Source organism: Pelobates fuscus, chromosome 4, assembly GCF_036172605.1.
Source record: "Pelobates fuscus isolate aPelFus1 chromosome 4, aPelFus1.pri, whole genome shotgun sequence".
Classification (NCBI taxonomy): Eukaryota; Metazoa; Chordata; class Amphibia; order Anura; family Pelobatidae; genus Pelobates; species Pelobates fuscus.
This window is the reverse complement of record NC_086320.1, coordinates 230674197-230689273: the sequence shown is the minus strand read 5'-3', so window position 1 is coordinate 230689273 and position 15077 is coordinate 230674197. Positions and strand designations below refer to the sequence as shown.

At 42.5% G+C, this 15077-nt stretch overlaps 1 protein-coding gene across 1 annotated transcript in view; it reads left to right on the top strand.

The window, feature by feature from the left end:
* CMBL (carboxymethylenebutenolidase homolog) overlaps window positions 1–9406 on the top strand; it is a 33166-nt gene extending 23760 nt beyond the window's left edge. Inside the window, exons 4-6 of the mRNA XM_063450602.1 lie at window positions 5717–5859; window positions 7113–7204; window positions 9128–9406. Coding sequence (XP_063306672.1) covers window positions 5717–5859; window positions 7113–7204; window positions 9128–9307 — 415 coding nt within the window. The 3' untranslated portion in view covers window positions 9308–9406. The remainder of the gene's footprint in view (window positions 1–5716; window positions 5860–7112; window positions 7205–9127) is intronic.
* The last annotated feature ends 5671 nt before the right edge of the window (window positions 9407–15077 follow it).

Sequence of the window (15077 nt, the reverse complement as noted above, 5' to 3'; positions counted from 1 at the left end):
TATCTAAATCCCTCTGCAGCAAACTAATATCTTGCTCACATTGTATTACTTTACAGAGTTTTGTGTCATCTGCAAAAACTGACAGAATAGATTGGGGGCACACCCGAATGATGCATTATGCAAGAATGGTGTTGCCGCAGTGACCAAAATTCATACAGAAAAAACTATTTACGGCGCACTCAGACTTGTAAAAATTCATAACTAAGAAGGCTACTATAAAATGCCTATCTAAGAGAATACATATGGGGATTTAGTTCCACCATATGGCCATATGACGTTAAGCCCACCACTGCTTCAAGGTACCCCAATGTGGTAATTACAAAATGTGGGAGACAAATTAAATAGTACTGGTGCTAAAAACAAGCTACAGTGTATTGAATTAATGTATTTGTAAGAGCAAAGTGAGTATACAAATAAAGAGTGATAAAAGCAATTAAAAACAGTGTAACAACTAAACAATTAAAGTGTTGGTGCTTGAATGAGTATACTCACATTTGCAGGTAATATCTGTGCTGCATGAAGAAAATAATAAAAGTGACATGACTATAAAACTCCGCCTATTTATACACACACCTGTGGCCACCTCTAAAGTGGACCCATTGACATTGGGGTACTTTGAAGCAGTGGTGGGCTTAACATCATATGGCCATATGGTGGAACTAAATCCCCATATTTATTCGCTTAGATAGGCATTTTATAATAGTCTTCTTAGTTATGAATTTTTACAAGTCTGAGTGTGTCGTAACTAGTTTTATCTGCAAACACTGAAACATGACTTTCAATGCTTTTTTCAAGATTATTTATGAACATGTTAAATGTTAAATGTTTGATACAGTCTTAACCTCAACATATGATGAAAGGAATTTAGGGGTAACTATATAGGATGACTTAAAGGTACGCAGACAGTGTAATAGAGCAGCAGGAAATGCTAGCAGAATGCTTGGTTGTATAGGGAGAGTTATTAGCAGTAGAAAGAGGGAAGTGCTTATGCCATTGCACAGAACACTGGTGAGACCTCACTTGGAGTATTGTACGCAGTACTGGAGACCGTATCTCCAGAAAGATATTGATACTTTAGAGAGAGTTCAGAGAAGGGCTACTAAACTGCTTTATGGATTGCAGAATAAAATTACCAGGAAAGGTTAAAAGATGTTAACATGTATAGCTGGGAGGAATGACTTGACAGGGGGGTATGATAGAAACAGATAAATACATAAAGGGAATCAACACAGTAAAGGAGGAGAGTATACTTGAAAGAAGAAAAACTACCACAACAAGAGGACATAGTCTAAAATTAAATGGGCAACGGTTTATCTTAAATAATATCAGGAAGTATTACTTTAGTGGATGCATGGAATAGCTGAAGTGGTAGAGGTTAACACAGTGAGAGAGTTTAAGCATGTGTGGGATAGGCATAAGGATATCCTAGACCAGAGGTAGGCAACCTACGGCACTAGTGCCATGCACGGCACTCGAGGTGTCTTTGCACGACACTCAAGGCTGCTAGAGACAAATAGGCTCTGGCCTATCAGAAGTCCCAGTAAAACTTCAGATATCTGCTAATCCGAAAAGGTGGTGAAGGACAATCCTCAATTTATGCATTGCAGCACGTAGAGGAAGTGATCTCAGATCACTTCCTCACAGCACTTGTGAATAGGAATCCACACTGTAGTAGAGCAGCTCGCAGTTGCTGTTGCAGCTCCTGTCCTTGACATGTACCTGGCCGGTCTGGTCCCCACTGGAACCCAGGGAAGCCACCCACACTGCTAGATATACACAGGAATGCAGAATCCTGCATTCCTGTGTAATCCCTCATACACATAGTACGGACAGCCCACACACAAACATACACATAATCTGCACAAATGCAACACCACTAACAATCCACATACATGCACACAACCCCACATGCAGTCTCTCACATGCAATACCTCAAACAGCCCCCACACACACTACCAAACACACAATGTGACATATCCATTCACACAATTCCACAAGCAGCCCCCATACACAACATTCATATGTATCATACACAATACCATAAACTACTCATGAACATATACAATATAATAGCTAATATACACAGGACCGTCTTTAACGTGGGTCAAACTGGGCAGCTGCACCGTGAGCCCCGCTGGCCTCAACTATTTCTAACCCCCGGCCGGTAATCCGCACACTAAGGAGGCCCACCGGGTGGCCCTTGCACAAAGGGCCACCCGGTGGGCTTCTGTCAGCAGGGTCCCGGTGGCGCACTGAGGCACTTTAACAGCGCAAGCAGGCCCCTTGCTTTTTGGCAACAGGCTGGTAGGAAGTGCATCACTTCCTCCCACAAAGAGAGGAGCGTGCGGGAAAGAAGAGTAGGCAGAGTGGAAGGGGGCTGGCCGAGAGAGCAAGACCACAACTCCCAACACCTTCAGCCACCAGCAGGAAAGGTAGGAAACTAGAGGGTGGGTTTAAAAGTGTAATTTTTGTGTGTGTCAGTATATCTGTGTGTGTGTATGTCTGTGTCAGTATGTCTGTCAGTGTGTGTGTTAGTATGTCTGTGTGTGTCAGTATGTGTGTGTCGGTATATCTGTGTGTGTCAGTATGTCAGTGTGTGTGTGTCAGCATGTCTGTGTCAGTATGTCTGTCTGTGTGTGTGTCAGTATATCTGTGTGTGTGTCAGTATGTTTGTGTGTCAGTATATCTGTGTGTGTGTGTCAGCATGTCTGTGTGTGTGTGTATGTGTGTGTTAGTATGTCTGTGTGTGTCAGTAAATCTGTGTCAGTATACCTGTGTGTGTGTGTGTGTCAGTATGTCAGTATGTCTGTGTGTGTGTTTCAGTGTGTATATATCTCTGTGTGCGTGTATATGTGCATATATCTCAGCATTCACACAATAACACTACACACAAATACACCCCTACATTCAAATTTCAACACTACGTACAAACACATGTCTGTGTTACACACCAAAATTATATGTAAATACACCCCTGAATTCAAAAACCAACACTACACAAATACATGCTTGCAGTCACACCAACACCACATACAAACATATTCCATACAAAAACCTGTTTACATTCGAACACACAAAAAACGCTTAGTGTTAAGACCTGGAAACATGGGTAAATGGTAGAGCCCCAGCTGTCAATGCATTACTGGAGTTTCACGACAGATGGGGATCTACCTTTTAATCACTCGTGCAACAGGGAGGCCCAAAAAAATTCTTGCACCTCTCTACTTTAGGTCCGCCACTGCGTTGAGGTGGAGGACGTGATTGCACGCCTGGGGAGGGGGGACAGGGTCCAGGGGGCCCCCAAAAAATGCTTTGCCCAGGGTCCAGTCAATATTAAAGACGGCCCTGCATATATGCACAAATACAACGATACAAAGCAATTACAGTAAAAATAACACAAGCAGGATACGGCAGCATACACACCTCATTTAAAAAAAAAAAATAGGACCGGCACGCTACGGGACATCACAATCCTAAATCGGCACAGTGCTGCTAAAAGGTTGCCTACCCCTGTCCTAGACTTACGTTAAGGCCAGGGACTAATGAACATATTTAGAAAATTGGGTAGACTAGACAGGACAAATGGTTATTTTGTGTTGTCACATTCTATGTTTCTTCTTCTCTGGGCCAGTAACTCAAATGTTAATTATTAGTAGAGTTGTATTAGTACAGCAGCATGTAGAAGTCAGAACAGGTCACACATAAACAAATTCTCAAAGGCAAAATATGGCTGCATATAGAGAGAGACAGAGAGATAGAGAGAAAGAAAGAAAGAGAGACAAGACAAGAAATTAATATACTTCTTCTCCAGCACAATAAAGACTACAGAAGAAAGGCAGTCAAATGTCAATAGCAACAACAAGTTCTCCAACACACATACCTCACAGCACCATCATCCTGTGAATCAGGACACCAGTGGGAGGGGAGAAAGGAGGCGGACTTGCCCATAAAGGGGTGGATCTGCACAAAGGATTGGCAGGCTGCATGCCCATCATCTAGGCTGGCCCACTGAGGTCAGACCCTGGAGGGGGCACTGTTTCAGTGCTATCTGCAAGGTTCTAATGCCCCAGAGGATAGCACAAGAGATGGCAGAACAGCCTCCAGAAAACTGGGACACTCTTGCCAAAATCAGGATGGTATAGAGGCCTGAACTCATCCAGACAAGGCACCAGAAAATATACACAGCACACTAGCACAGGACTTAAAGCATACAATGGATAGGTGTGAGGAATATGTTAAATGTTTCATTACTGATTGTCAAAAGTGAGCACAAAGGTAGCAGTGATGATACATGCTATTTTGCAGGATATTTACATGGTTATTTATTAAAGTTGGAATTCAAAGTCAATTCAAAGTCAATTTCACATTTAAAGGGACACTCTAGGCACCCAGACCACTTCTGCTCATTGGAGTGGTCTGGGTGCCAACTCCCACTACCCTTAACCCTGCAGCTGTAATTATTGCAGTTTTTTATAAACTGCAATAATTATCTTGCAGGGTTAACTCCACCTCTAGTGGCTGTCTACTAGACAGCCACTAGAGGTCACTTCCTGGGTTCTAGCACAGGAAACCTGTGCTAGAGCGTCGCTGGACGTCCTCACGCTGTGTGAGGACCTCCAGCGTCGCTCAAAAGCCCATAGGAAAGCATTGAAATGATTTTTCAATGCTTTCCTATAGGGAGACGCAATGCGCATGCGCGGCATTTCCACGCATGCACATTACGTCTCCTCGGCCGGTGGGCGAGATCAGTCTCGCCCACCGGCCGACGCAATCACTGGGAGGAGCGTCGCGGAGGCGGAGACAGCGGCGAGGGACATCGCCGCTGTCCCAGGTAAGTGACTGAAGGGGTTTTCACCCCTTCAGTAACCGGGGATTGGGGGGTGGGAGGGAGAGGGACCCTCCAGTGCCAGAAAAACGGATCGTTTTTCTGGCACTGGAGTTTCCCTTTAAGGGCAGAGTAGCTGAATTGTACGCATAGCTTAATGAGGTTTTTTTTCTCCTTTGGTTATTTTCACCTTTAACTTAAAAATTACTTTGAATTCATCTTGAATTCTTACTTTAGTGAATAACCCGGATAGTCTGCAGTGTGGAGTCCTGAAGACGGTTGTGCTGTACAACTCATATACAATGAATACATTTAGCCTAAAAACTATGGGCGATTGTAAGGAGATGCTGAAAGCAACTAACAACTGCATATCGAGAAATATTCTTATTTATAACCAATACTTTTATTTCCAACTTTTAAATAATTTGAAATAGTAACTCCTAATTGTCTCTTCTTAAATGTGAGTGATTAAAATGCAATTCAAAGATTATTTGACTCAGAATTTTTGTCTTTTTGCAGTTTTCTATAATTCAATTGTACGAGAAATAAGTGTTGCTGCCATTATATGTTTGTAGACCCTTAAAGAGCTATTTACTTTTTACTCCTTCTTTCCTATCTCATCAAGCAATTCTTCTGTTGTCTATAAATAAGGATATATTGCCTAATATACTTTTAATATCTGTCATCAATACGCACTTTAAGCTTACCTGTTACAATCCCTAATGAAAATTAGCTTTTGAAATGTACTCTCTATTTAAAAAAAATGCAAATATCACTTGCATCAAGTAGATTTATTACATCATATTTATTATCTAAAGCAATGCATTTCTTATATCTCTAGGGCCAAATGGTCTAATACTGATTAACATTTTAAAATAAATTATTTTGCAGGGAAGTTGATGCTGTACTGAAGTACTTAAAAGACGAATGCCAGGCAAAGAAAATTGGCGTCATTGGCTTTTGCTGGGGAGGAATTGTTACCCATTATCTCATGCTGAAGTATTCTGAATTAAAAGCTGGGGTTGCATTTTATGGTACGAAACTAGATTATGACTTTTGTGTCCAATAGGTCTTATAATATCAATGTTTTTTATAATATGATTAATCCATCCTAATGTAAATAATAATGTCATGCTTAAAGGAACACTATGGTGTTAGGACTACAAAATTGTATTCCTAATGCTATAGTGTCCATGTCTATATCTAGCCCCCACCCTCTCCCCCCCCCCACCCCACCCTGCTTGCTAAAATATTAATGTAATAAACATTTTACTCACTTTTTTTGCCTTGGTGGTGCTCACCTTTCCGCCTACTGCTATGTCACCGAGAAGGCATGACCTCCTCTGGTGTTAGCCCAATCAAAGCTCTTGGGATTTGATGGATATACTTTCCTATGAGTTTTACGTTTTACTCAGTCAGTGCAGCGGAATGCCTCTAGTGACTTTCAGGAGGACAGTCAATAGAGGTGGATGTAAACATTGCAGTGCTAACAAAAACTGGATGTTTTACAATGCAGGGGTAAACGGACAGGAAGGGCTATTGTACCAGACCACTTCATGGTGAATATAGTGTTCCTTTACGAAGACGCTATAGAATAATGTAGAAATAAATATCTTCATATAACAAGTTAAGCCATAATTTATTTTTAGCATACATAGGCAGTAAAAATACTATAGCGTTAGAAATTCAAACCTGTATTGAGGGACCTAATGTGCAAGTGCATCCAAACTTTCCTATAGGAAAGCATTAAATCAATGCTTTCCTATGGGGCTTCCATGTCTTGTGACCAAGCTTTACTTGATCTGTGCCGTAGAAGATCCTCTACTGGCATGCATGTGTGAGGGCTGGGAGGTGAAGTAGAAATACTCCCCCTAAGCTCTTGCTTGTAAGCCTCTCCATCTTCTTTTTAACAGCTCCTGGTTTTTCTGCTGCTAGGAGCCTTTGCTTGTGAATACTGTGGGAACTGACCGAACTTGATGGCAGAAACTCAATCTTTTGTCAAGTTTTGTCAACTTTGCAATTTACCTTGAGGCAAAGTAGTGCTATATGTTTTTTTTATTTAGATGGAATGTCTATGATATTCCAATGCTGCCAATACTGAGAATTTCATGAAGATTTTATTCCTATAGAATACTCAGAAATGATATTCCAATGACACAGCCATTTTAACACTGCTTTAAAATGCCATGAGATAAATGCAAGTAGTCTTAAAAAGTGTTCATAACTAATTTTATGTTTTGAAAAGTATGCAGCTGCTAACATTTGTTAATTATATTTTCTAAAACAGGCTTGGTACGTGAAGATGTGGACAAGTATAATTTACTAAATCCAACTTTGTTTGTTTTTGGAGAGAAGGATGACCTGATACCCCTTGAGCAGGTAAGAAAGTACCCTAATGTTATATCATATGCTAGATTTAACGGAGCAGTCTAGTCATCATAATCACAACTTTCAAATGGTAAGAGATGTTTTTGTGAATTTTGCTTAAAACTAGAGGTCGCTGACAATCTGACTGTGCTCACTGGAATTGCTAATACTGAAGTGTAATTCCCACAATATGCATTCATTGACTGATAGATCATCTGAAAATGATTGAAAATGGTTTGGCCAGACACCCCAGGGGCATTGCCTGTAGTCTAATACCATAACCACTACAAATGGTCTAATACCATAACCACTGCATTTACATGTATTGGTTATAATGCCTGGACTGGGAGTGGCAGAGTCAGAGGGAACTATAGTATTAGGAATACAGCTTTGTATTCCTAACACTGTAGTATTCCGTTAATATTTAATATTACCTATAATAATCTCACCTAAAATTGAGCAGGACTCATAATTAGTCATAGGTGCTCATTCAATGAGTGCATGGGACTTATCATAAAGATCTTGTCACTTTTAAGTACCAAGTAAGACCATATTTGGTGCTGAAACAAACGGTAATAGGGAATATTGTATGGTTAGTCCTATTACAGGGGTCTCAAGTGAGTTTTAGGCACCTGTGAATTACAACAGAACTTCTACCAGCTTAGTACTTAGAACTGGATGACTAATGTTTATAATGTGCATATTTTGCATTCGTTGTTAGCATGCCTATGGCAGCGCCCACCCTTTCCCTCTCTGCCTCCCAAATCCTTTTCTCAGCCTTTCTCCCCTGACACTCATCCCCTTGTCAATAAAAGCAGTCAGGCTCCTGGGAGAACTAGGATAAAGGTTATTTTTTTCCCATTTTTCTTTTTTTTTTGTGGGAAGAGGCATGCCGATTATGGTTGCTCCATCCCAAAATTAGTACAATGAGTACACTGATTTTAAAGGGTTTTTCCATAAGACTCTTTTTTACTTCATAGTGTCCTATTGGGCACTTTTCACTAGAACCTCAACCTCTCATTTTTAGCAAAAACCTAGAGGTGGTTTTATCAGAGTCTACACAGATTTTTAAACTGCAATTGGATAAATACTTGCAAAAACATAACATACAGGGATATCATTTCTAAGTAGTGGGGTAATAGCTGCTTGATCCAAGGAGACATCTGACTGCTATTTTGGGGTCAAGAAGGAATTTTTTCCTAGTTTGTTGCAAAATTGGAAGCGCTTCAGACTGGGTTTTTTGCCTTCTTTTGGATCAACAGCAAAAGCATATGTGAAGAAGGCTGAACTTGATGGACGCAAGTCTCTTTTCAGCTATGTAACTATGTAACTATGTATGTATGTAACTATGTAACTTTTTAAATAAAGAGTTAAATAGTCCTTACCTTGAGCACCAAGTACAGCACTCCTCGAAACTTTCTATGCCCTGTCGGTTGTCTTGCTGTGTCTTCATTAAAATTACCTCAAATTAAAAGAGGCGGATTCTTTGAACAAGAAATATATCACTTTAGAGGTGTGAGATGGAGAGATAACTTGATAAATTTGGTGCACCAAATTGGAAATTCACACAAATAAAGATTTGATAAAGGAGGAGGCAAACCTGGGTGGAATAGTGAATATCAGACCAGAAAACCTGCGTAAACAGGTTGGTGCAAATCTAGTAAATATTCCTCCATTGTTTGCTGAAGTTGTACTTCTTGCCCTTTTAGAGTACATTATTTTAAAGTACCACTAAGCTCACCCAGAGCTAGTTTGCTATATGTGATACCTTTGGTATTTATATGCCAGACCAAGTTGCTCTAGTGATTGAAAATCCATACTTTTTTTTAAGGAAAACCTCACCTCATGTGTTTATTTATGTTGTTCTCCACTGTTTATTTGGTTTATGGTAATTTAGCAAAAACATATTTAAAGTTTTATTGTACTCCCTTCTAGGTTGCATCACTGGATCAAAAACTTAAAGAAAACGCTAAGGTTGACTATAAAGTCAAGGTGTTTCCAAAGCAAGGCCATGGGTTTGCTCACCGAAAGGAAGACTCAAACCCTGAAGATAAACCTTACATTGAAGAAGCAAGAAAAGACATGCTTACGTGGCTGAACAAATATATTAAATAAACAAACTATGTACTCATGGAACCTACTAAGTCCACATTATGATTTATAAAGCCATACATATTCATATAATATTACAAATAAAGATTTATATTAAAATGTGTTTGCTTGATGCCTTCATTGTATTGCACATGTGACATATGGTAGACATACTATAAAAAAAAACAGAATTCTATAGGTTTACAATTTGATTTGCATGATTTGATTTTTTTTGGATAAAATAAACATTAACATATCATAATAAAGTAGGCTCGTGTGCCTAAAAACATGAATACATTTTTTTAAAGCAGTTTATCAAATTAACCCCTTAACTACGCTTGACGGAAATTTTCCGTAATTTACAATAGTTAACGCCAGATCGCAGTGATCGTGGGGTTAAGGCTGTTGCTGAGAGCCTCGGCGTTTGAGGAAGACCAGCAACAGCCAATAGCGCTGTCCCAGCACATGTGATCGCTGTGACAAAAAACTTTCTTTTTTCTAACCCTCAGGGGTTAAATATATTTAATTTATAATTTGTTTAACTTTTATTTTCAGTTATTTAGTTAGCTGGGCTGGATGGAAGCTAGGGGAAATTGGGGAATCTAGCATTAGGGTAGCTAGGAAGTTGAGAAGTTTTAGAAAGTTTTAGAAAGTTCTTAAAAGTTTAGAAAAGTATAAAAAAGTGGAAAAAAGGAAAAAAGAGAAAAAAAAGTTGTTTATTTTAAGTCAAAGCATTTCTGCTTTGCGGGGGAAAAGCACTGGGTTAAGCGGTGATCTGATTTCTGTTTTTACCTGCAGGGGTTAATTTTTTAAAAGTTTTTACACGTTTTAGAAAGTTTTTAAGAATTTTTAAAAAGTGAAAACAAGTATTAAAAAAGTAAAAAAATAAGAATACGTTATTTAGTTAAAGTTAATTTTAAGTTTTCACCATGCTTAGAAGGTTTAGTGCCGAGGAGGCATATAATATATTAGCGGACGACTCGGAGGCAACCAACACTGCCTCAGAGAGTGCAGCGGGTGACTATGTGCCAGACACAGATGAATTAAGTGACGATACCCCTGGCACTGCTCCGCCCCATAATTAACAATTTGAATAACAAATTTGGCACAATTTATACTCCTCAAAAGAATATATGTATAAACAAGTCCCTCATGAAGTACAAGGGTAGACTGGGGTTCAAGCAATACATCCCAGCAAAAAAGATCCCCGTATGGCATCAAGCTATGCAAGTTATGTGAAAGTAGCAGTGGGTATGTTTAAACCTTCAGAGTATATAAAGGTAAAGATAGCCACCAGGATCCCCCAGGTTGCCCTGATGTAATTGGTGACGTTTTAATATGGTGGGGACTTGGATGCTAGACTTTACCACCGACAAAACAATTATTTAGTTAGTACCTCTCGTGAGTGCTGTACAAAATTCTTAGAACTCAAAATTCCACTTCAAGCAATAAAACTATGCAGCACTGAACTGCATAAAACATACATAAAGTCTATTTAGTATAACATGAATAGTTAAATGGATTTATTTTACCATCTAGTGACCAAATGATCAAATTACAGTCACAGGAACACTAATACTACATAAAATAGACTTGTAATCTCCTAAGCAGAATGAGAAGAGTGTTGGGGAATTTACAGGAGGCCATCACCTTAATAATGGTAATCACTGCCACTTCAAATCATAATTACATTGTGTGCCACCAATGGTTGATGGTGTCCAGGTCCGCCATCAAGGGTCCAAGACCCATGCCCTATTTTTCCAATATACACATTAAGTATCACTAATGCACCTGTGGACCTGTAGACAGCAGTAAAAACCAACATTATATTTTAACAGCTTTAGCAAACAGATGTTAGTAGGTTTTACGCATTTTGGGGCAACTTTGTCTTCTGTGTTAGTGTTAGGTATAGTTCGGATATTTGGCTTTTACGAGATGGTGCGCGGAGGCTTGTTTTTTCGAATTGCGTGAGGGTCGATGTGGCTGCCAGTCTGACTTCGTTTGTTGATGCAAAGCTGCGGAGCTGGAGGTAGCGAAAGTAGTCGAATGTCGTCAGGGAGTCGGGGTTGGGTATGTCTGTGAATTGCCGTCTGGGTAGAGGTGTTTTAGTCTGCTGATGGTCCTCTCTTCAAAATGGGCATAGTGTTGTGGTGTTAGGCCAGGTGGGAACATTTTGTTACGTAGTATAGGGGTGAGGGGGGATATGCCAGTGGATAGATCGAATTTGTCGCTGAGGTGGTCCCAGAGGTCTAATGAGTGGGTGATTGTTGGGGATGTGGGGGGTGGTATTTGTCTATGTTGTCTCGGTAGCCACATGTATTGGGATGGGTGGTCGTGTCCGAAGATGAGGTGTTCGAGGTCTACCCATCGCTTGTGAGTTGGGGGGAGGGGCCAGTGTTGGATTTGCGTTAGATGCGCTGCATGAAGGTAATGTGTGAAGTTGGGGAGACCTAGTCCACCTGATGGTGTAGGGACATATAGGGTGGATCGGCGGATCCGAGGTTTCTTTCCGTTCCATATAAAGTGATCTATTGCCGTTTGTAGTTGTTTGAGGTCTGTCTTTTTACATGGGATGGGTAGTGCTTGGAAGGCGTAGAGAAACTTCGGTAGTAGGTTCATCTTTATAGATGTTATTCTACCTAGCCAAGAGATGTTCATGGGTTTCCAGCGTTGGAGGTCCGCGTGTGCTTTGCGGAAGAGTGGATGGTAGTTAGTATCGTACAGGGTGGCGGTGTCGTTGGTGATTTGTATGCCTAGGTAGGTTATTGCCGTTGGGCGGATGCGGAAGGGGAATGTATGTTTTAAAGTGTGGAGAGTGTCTGTTGAGAGGTTGAGTGGAAGGAGTTCCGATTTGGCGGCGTTAAGTTGGTATCCAGAGATTGTGGAATAAGTTTGTAGTGTTGACAGGAGTGCAGTGAGGGACGGGGGGGGGTTGGACAATGTCAGGAGAATGTCATCTGCGTATGCCGCAATGGTGAATGTCTCGTCTCTTATGCGTATTCCTTCGATTTGCTGGTTGTTTCTTATGGCTTCTAGGAGGGGTTCAAGGGATAGGGCAAAAAGGAGGGGGGATAGTGGGCAGCCTTGGCGTGTGCCGTTGAAGATGGGGAAGGAGGGGGGGGCTATGTTCGGGATCAGGAGTTGTGCCATGGCTTGCAGGAATCGAGCAAGCTCGGGTGAGAATCCGAACTTGCTCAAGACCTTGTATAGATAGGGCCATAAAAGGCGGTCGAAAGCTTTTTCCGCATCCAGTGAGAGTATTGCTGTTGGGATGTGTCTGTGGTTGGCTACCCATATTAGGTCGATGACTCGCCTTGTGTTGTCTTGTGCTTGTCTCTGTGGGATGAAGCCGACCTGGTCTGGGTTGATCAGTTTGTTTAAGAGGGGGTTTATCCTGTTTGTCATTACTTTGGTCAGCAGTTTTAGGTCCTGGTTCAGGAGGGAGATGGGGCGGTAGTGACCTGGTTCCTCATGTGGCTTTCCTGGCTTTGGTATGAGGGTGATATTTGCTTGTGTCATGTCTTGAGGTAAGTGTTCACCTGAAAGCATTGCATTGTAGACTTTGCATAGTCTGGGGGTGAGGATGTCTCCGTAGGTCTTATAGTATAGGGCGGTTAGGCCGTCTGGGCCTGGGCTTTTGTTAGGTTTTAATGTTTTTATTGCTGCCGTGAGTTCCTCAGGTGTGATTTCCGCTGCTTTGGAGGTTCTGGCTTCGTTGGTGAGGGATGGGAGGGAGAGTTTTTGAAGAAAGGTGTCAGTCTGGGCAAGGATTAAGTCGGTGGGGGGGTCCGGGGAGTGGTTGTATAGGGTTGCGAAGTATTTTTGAAAGGTTTCGCCTATCTTGTGTGGGATGTCGGTGGGTGTTCCGTCTGGGGTGCGTATTTTGGTGATTCGCTTTGTTTCTGTGAGGGTTCTGAGTCTTTTGGCTAGCATAGAGTCGGCCTTGTTTCCCTTCTCATAGAATTTTTGCTTCGTCCAGGCCAGTGCTTTAGTGGTGGCTATTAGGGAGAGGCTTCTGAGTAGGGCTCTGGCTGCTGTAAGTTGCTCAAGGGTGGAGGGGTTCGGGTCTTGTTTGTGTTGCATTTCTAGGTGGCCGATCTCTGCCAGGGTATCGACTAATTGTCTATTGTGTTGTTTTTTGCGTGCCGTTGCTATAGCTATCAATTTGCCTCTTATGACAGGTTTGTGGGCTGCCCAGAGTGTGATCGGGGATGCAACTGATTGGTCGTTTAGTGTGAAGTATTCTGTTATTTCTTTGGCTAGGGTGGAAGTGACCACTTTGTCGTGGAGAAGTTGTGGGTTTAGTTTCCATGTCCATGGTCTGGTCATGTTGGGGATTGTGAATGTGAGTGAGATGTCTGCATGATCAGACCATGTGATGTTGCCAATGGAGGTTTGTGTGATTCGTGGTGTGAGGCCTGGGGAGGTAAGGAAGTAGTCTATACGGGAGTAGGTGTCATGGGGGTGGGAGTAAAATGTGTAGTCATGGGCCGAGGGGTGTTGGGCTCTCCATATGTCCAGAAGGTTGCTTTTGGTCAGGAAATATGAGAAGAGTGCATCGTTGGGTGATGGGCGCGTTCCACTGGGGTGTTTGGTAGTCCTGTCTAAAATCGGTGTGTGGGCTGCATTACAGTCTCCTCCTATTATTGTGAAGGTGGCATTGTGCGTTGCTAGGTGTGCTGAGAACGTTGGCCAGAACGTCGGGTCAGGAGATGTGGGGGCATATAGGGATTAGATGGCTTAGGTTGTAGGGCCGATTTTGCCTGTTATCGTTACGTATCTGCCTTGCTTGTCTGGGAAGGCTTGTATGTCTGAGAGGGGGCAGGAGGTTTTGAGAACAATTGCTGTGCCCTTGGATTTTGCATCCGGCGAGTTGGCTGTGAAGGATCGGTTGTAGTGTTTGTTTTTGAGGGGGAAGTTTTTTTGAGGGGTGAAATGGGTTTCTTGGATTAGCAGGATGTCTGCGTGCTGTGTGTGGGCCCATCGTAGTAGTGAATGTCGTTTTTTGGGATTATTGAGGCCTTTAGCGTTAATGGAGATGCATTTTAGTTTGAGGGGCATCACTAAGCGTGGTGTTTCAGTAGGATGTTATTGTGTTTGGGTGGTATTGTTAAGTTCAGGGATTAGGGTCGGAGCTCCGGGAGGAGTCGGGAGGACAGCAAGGGGGTGTATCGGGGTTGGTGTGAGGGGTGGTTGCTGGGCTTATCCCTAGTGCCAGCAGGGGTGTTCTGTATTGCCAACGGGCTCTCTTGCTTGAGGTGCCAAGAGAGGGTGGCAAGGGTCAGAGTGTGTGGGGGAAGTGGCCTGTGTCCCGAGAGAGGGCGGCAGGCAAGTGGCCTATTTTGGCGTGGTGGGACGCGACCGGTCCCATGGTGGGTGGGGGTTTGTGAGGTGGAGGGGGGGTTGGCCTTCTTTTCTTTTATCTCTTCGCTCTTAGGTTAGGATAGTGGGGAAGGCAATTTCAACCTAGGTCCTGGAGGGGTGTTTAGAGTGGAATTGCTGGGATAGTTAACTCATGTACATATGTAGTGGCGTGACAGGCTGCCTCGAGCTTCGGGTTACTCTGGTGGGTTAGGTCCCCTGCATACGGTGTGGGTGGCTGTGGCTATGGGCGGGGGGACCATGCCATCCTGGGCTCCGCAGCAGTGGTCGGGTCGGTGCGGTGTGCAGCACAAAGCATTCTTGTGTATCACATTTTAGTATATTACATTTCAATTCCCACGACGACCCCCACACCCAAGCCTGTCGCTCTCCACCACCCCCCCGATCCCGTCGGGGGGGGGGCAGGGGAGCG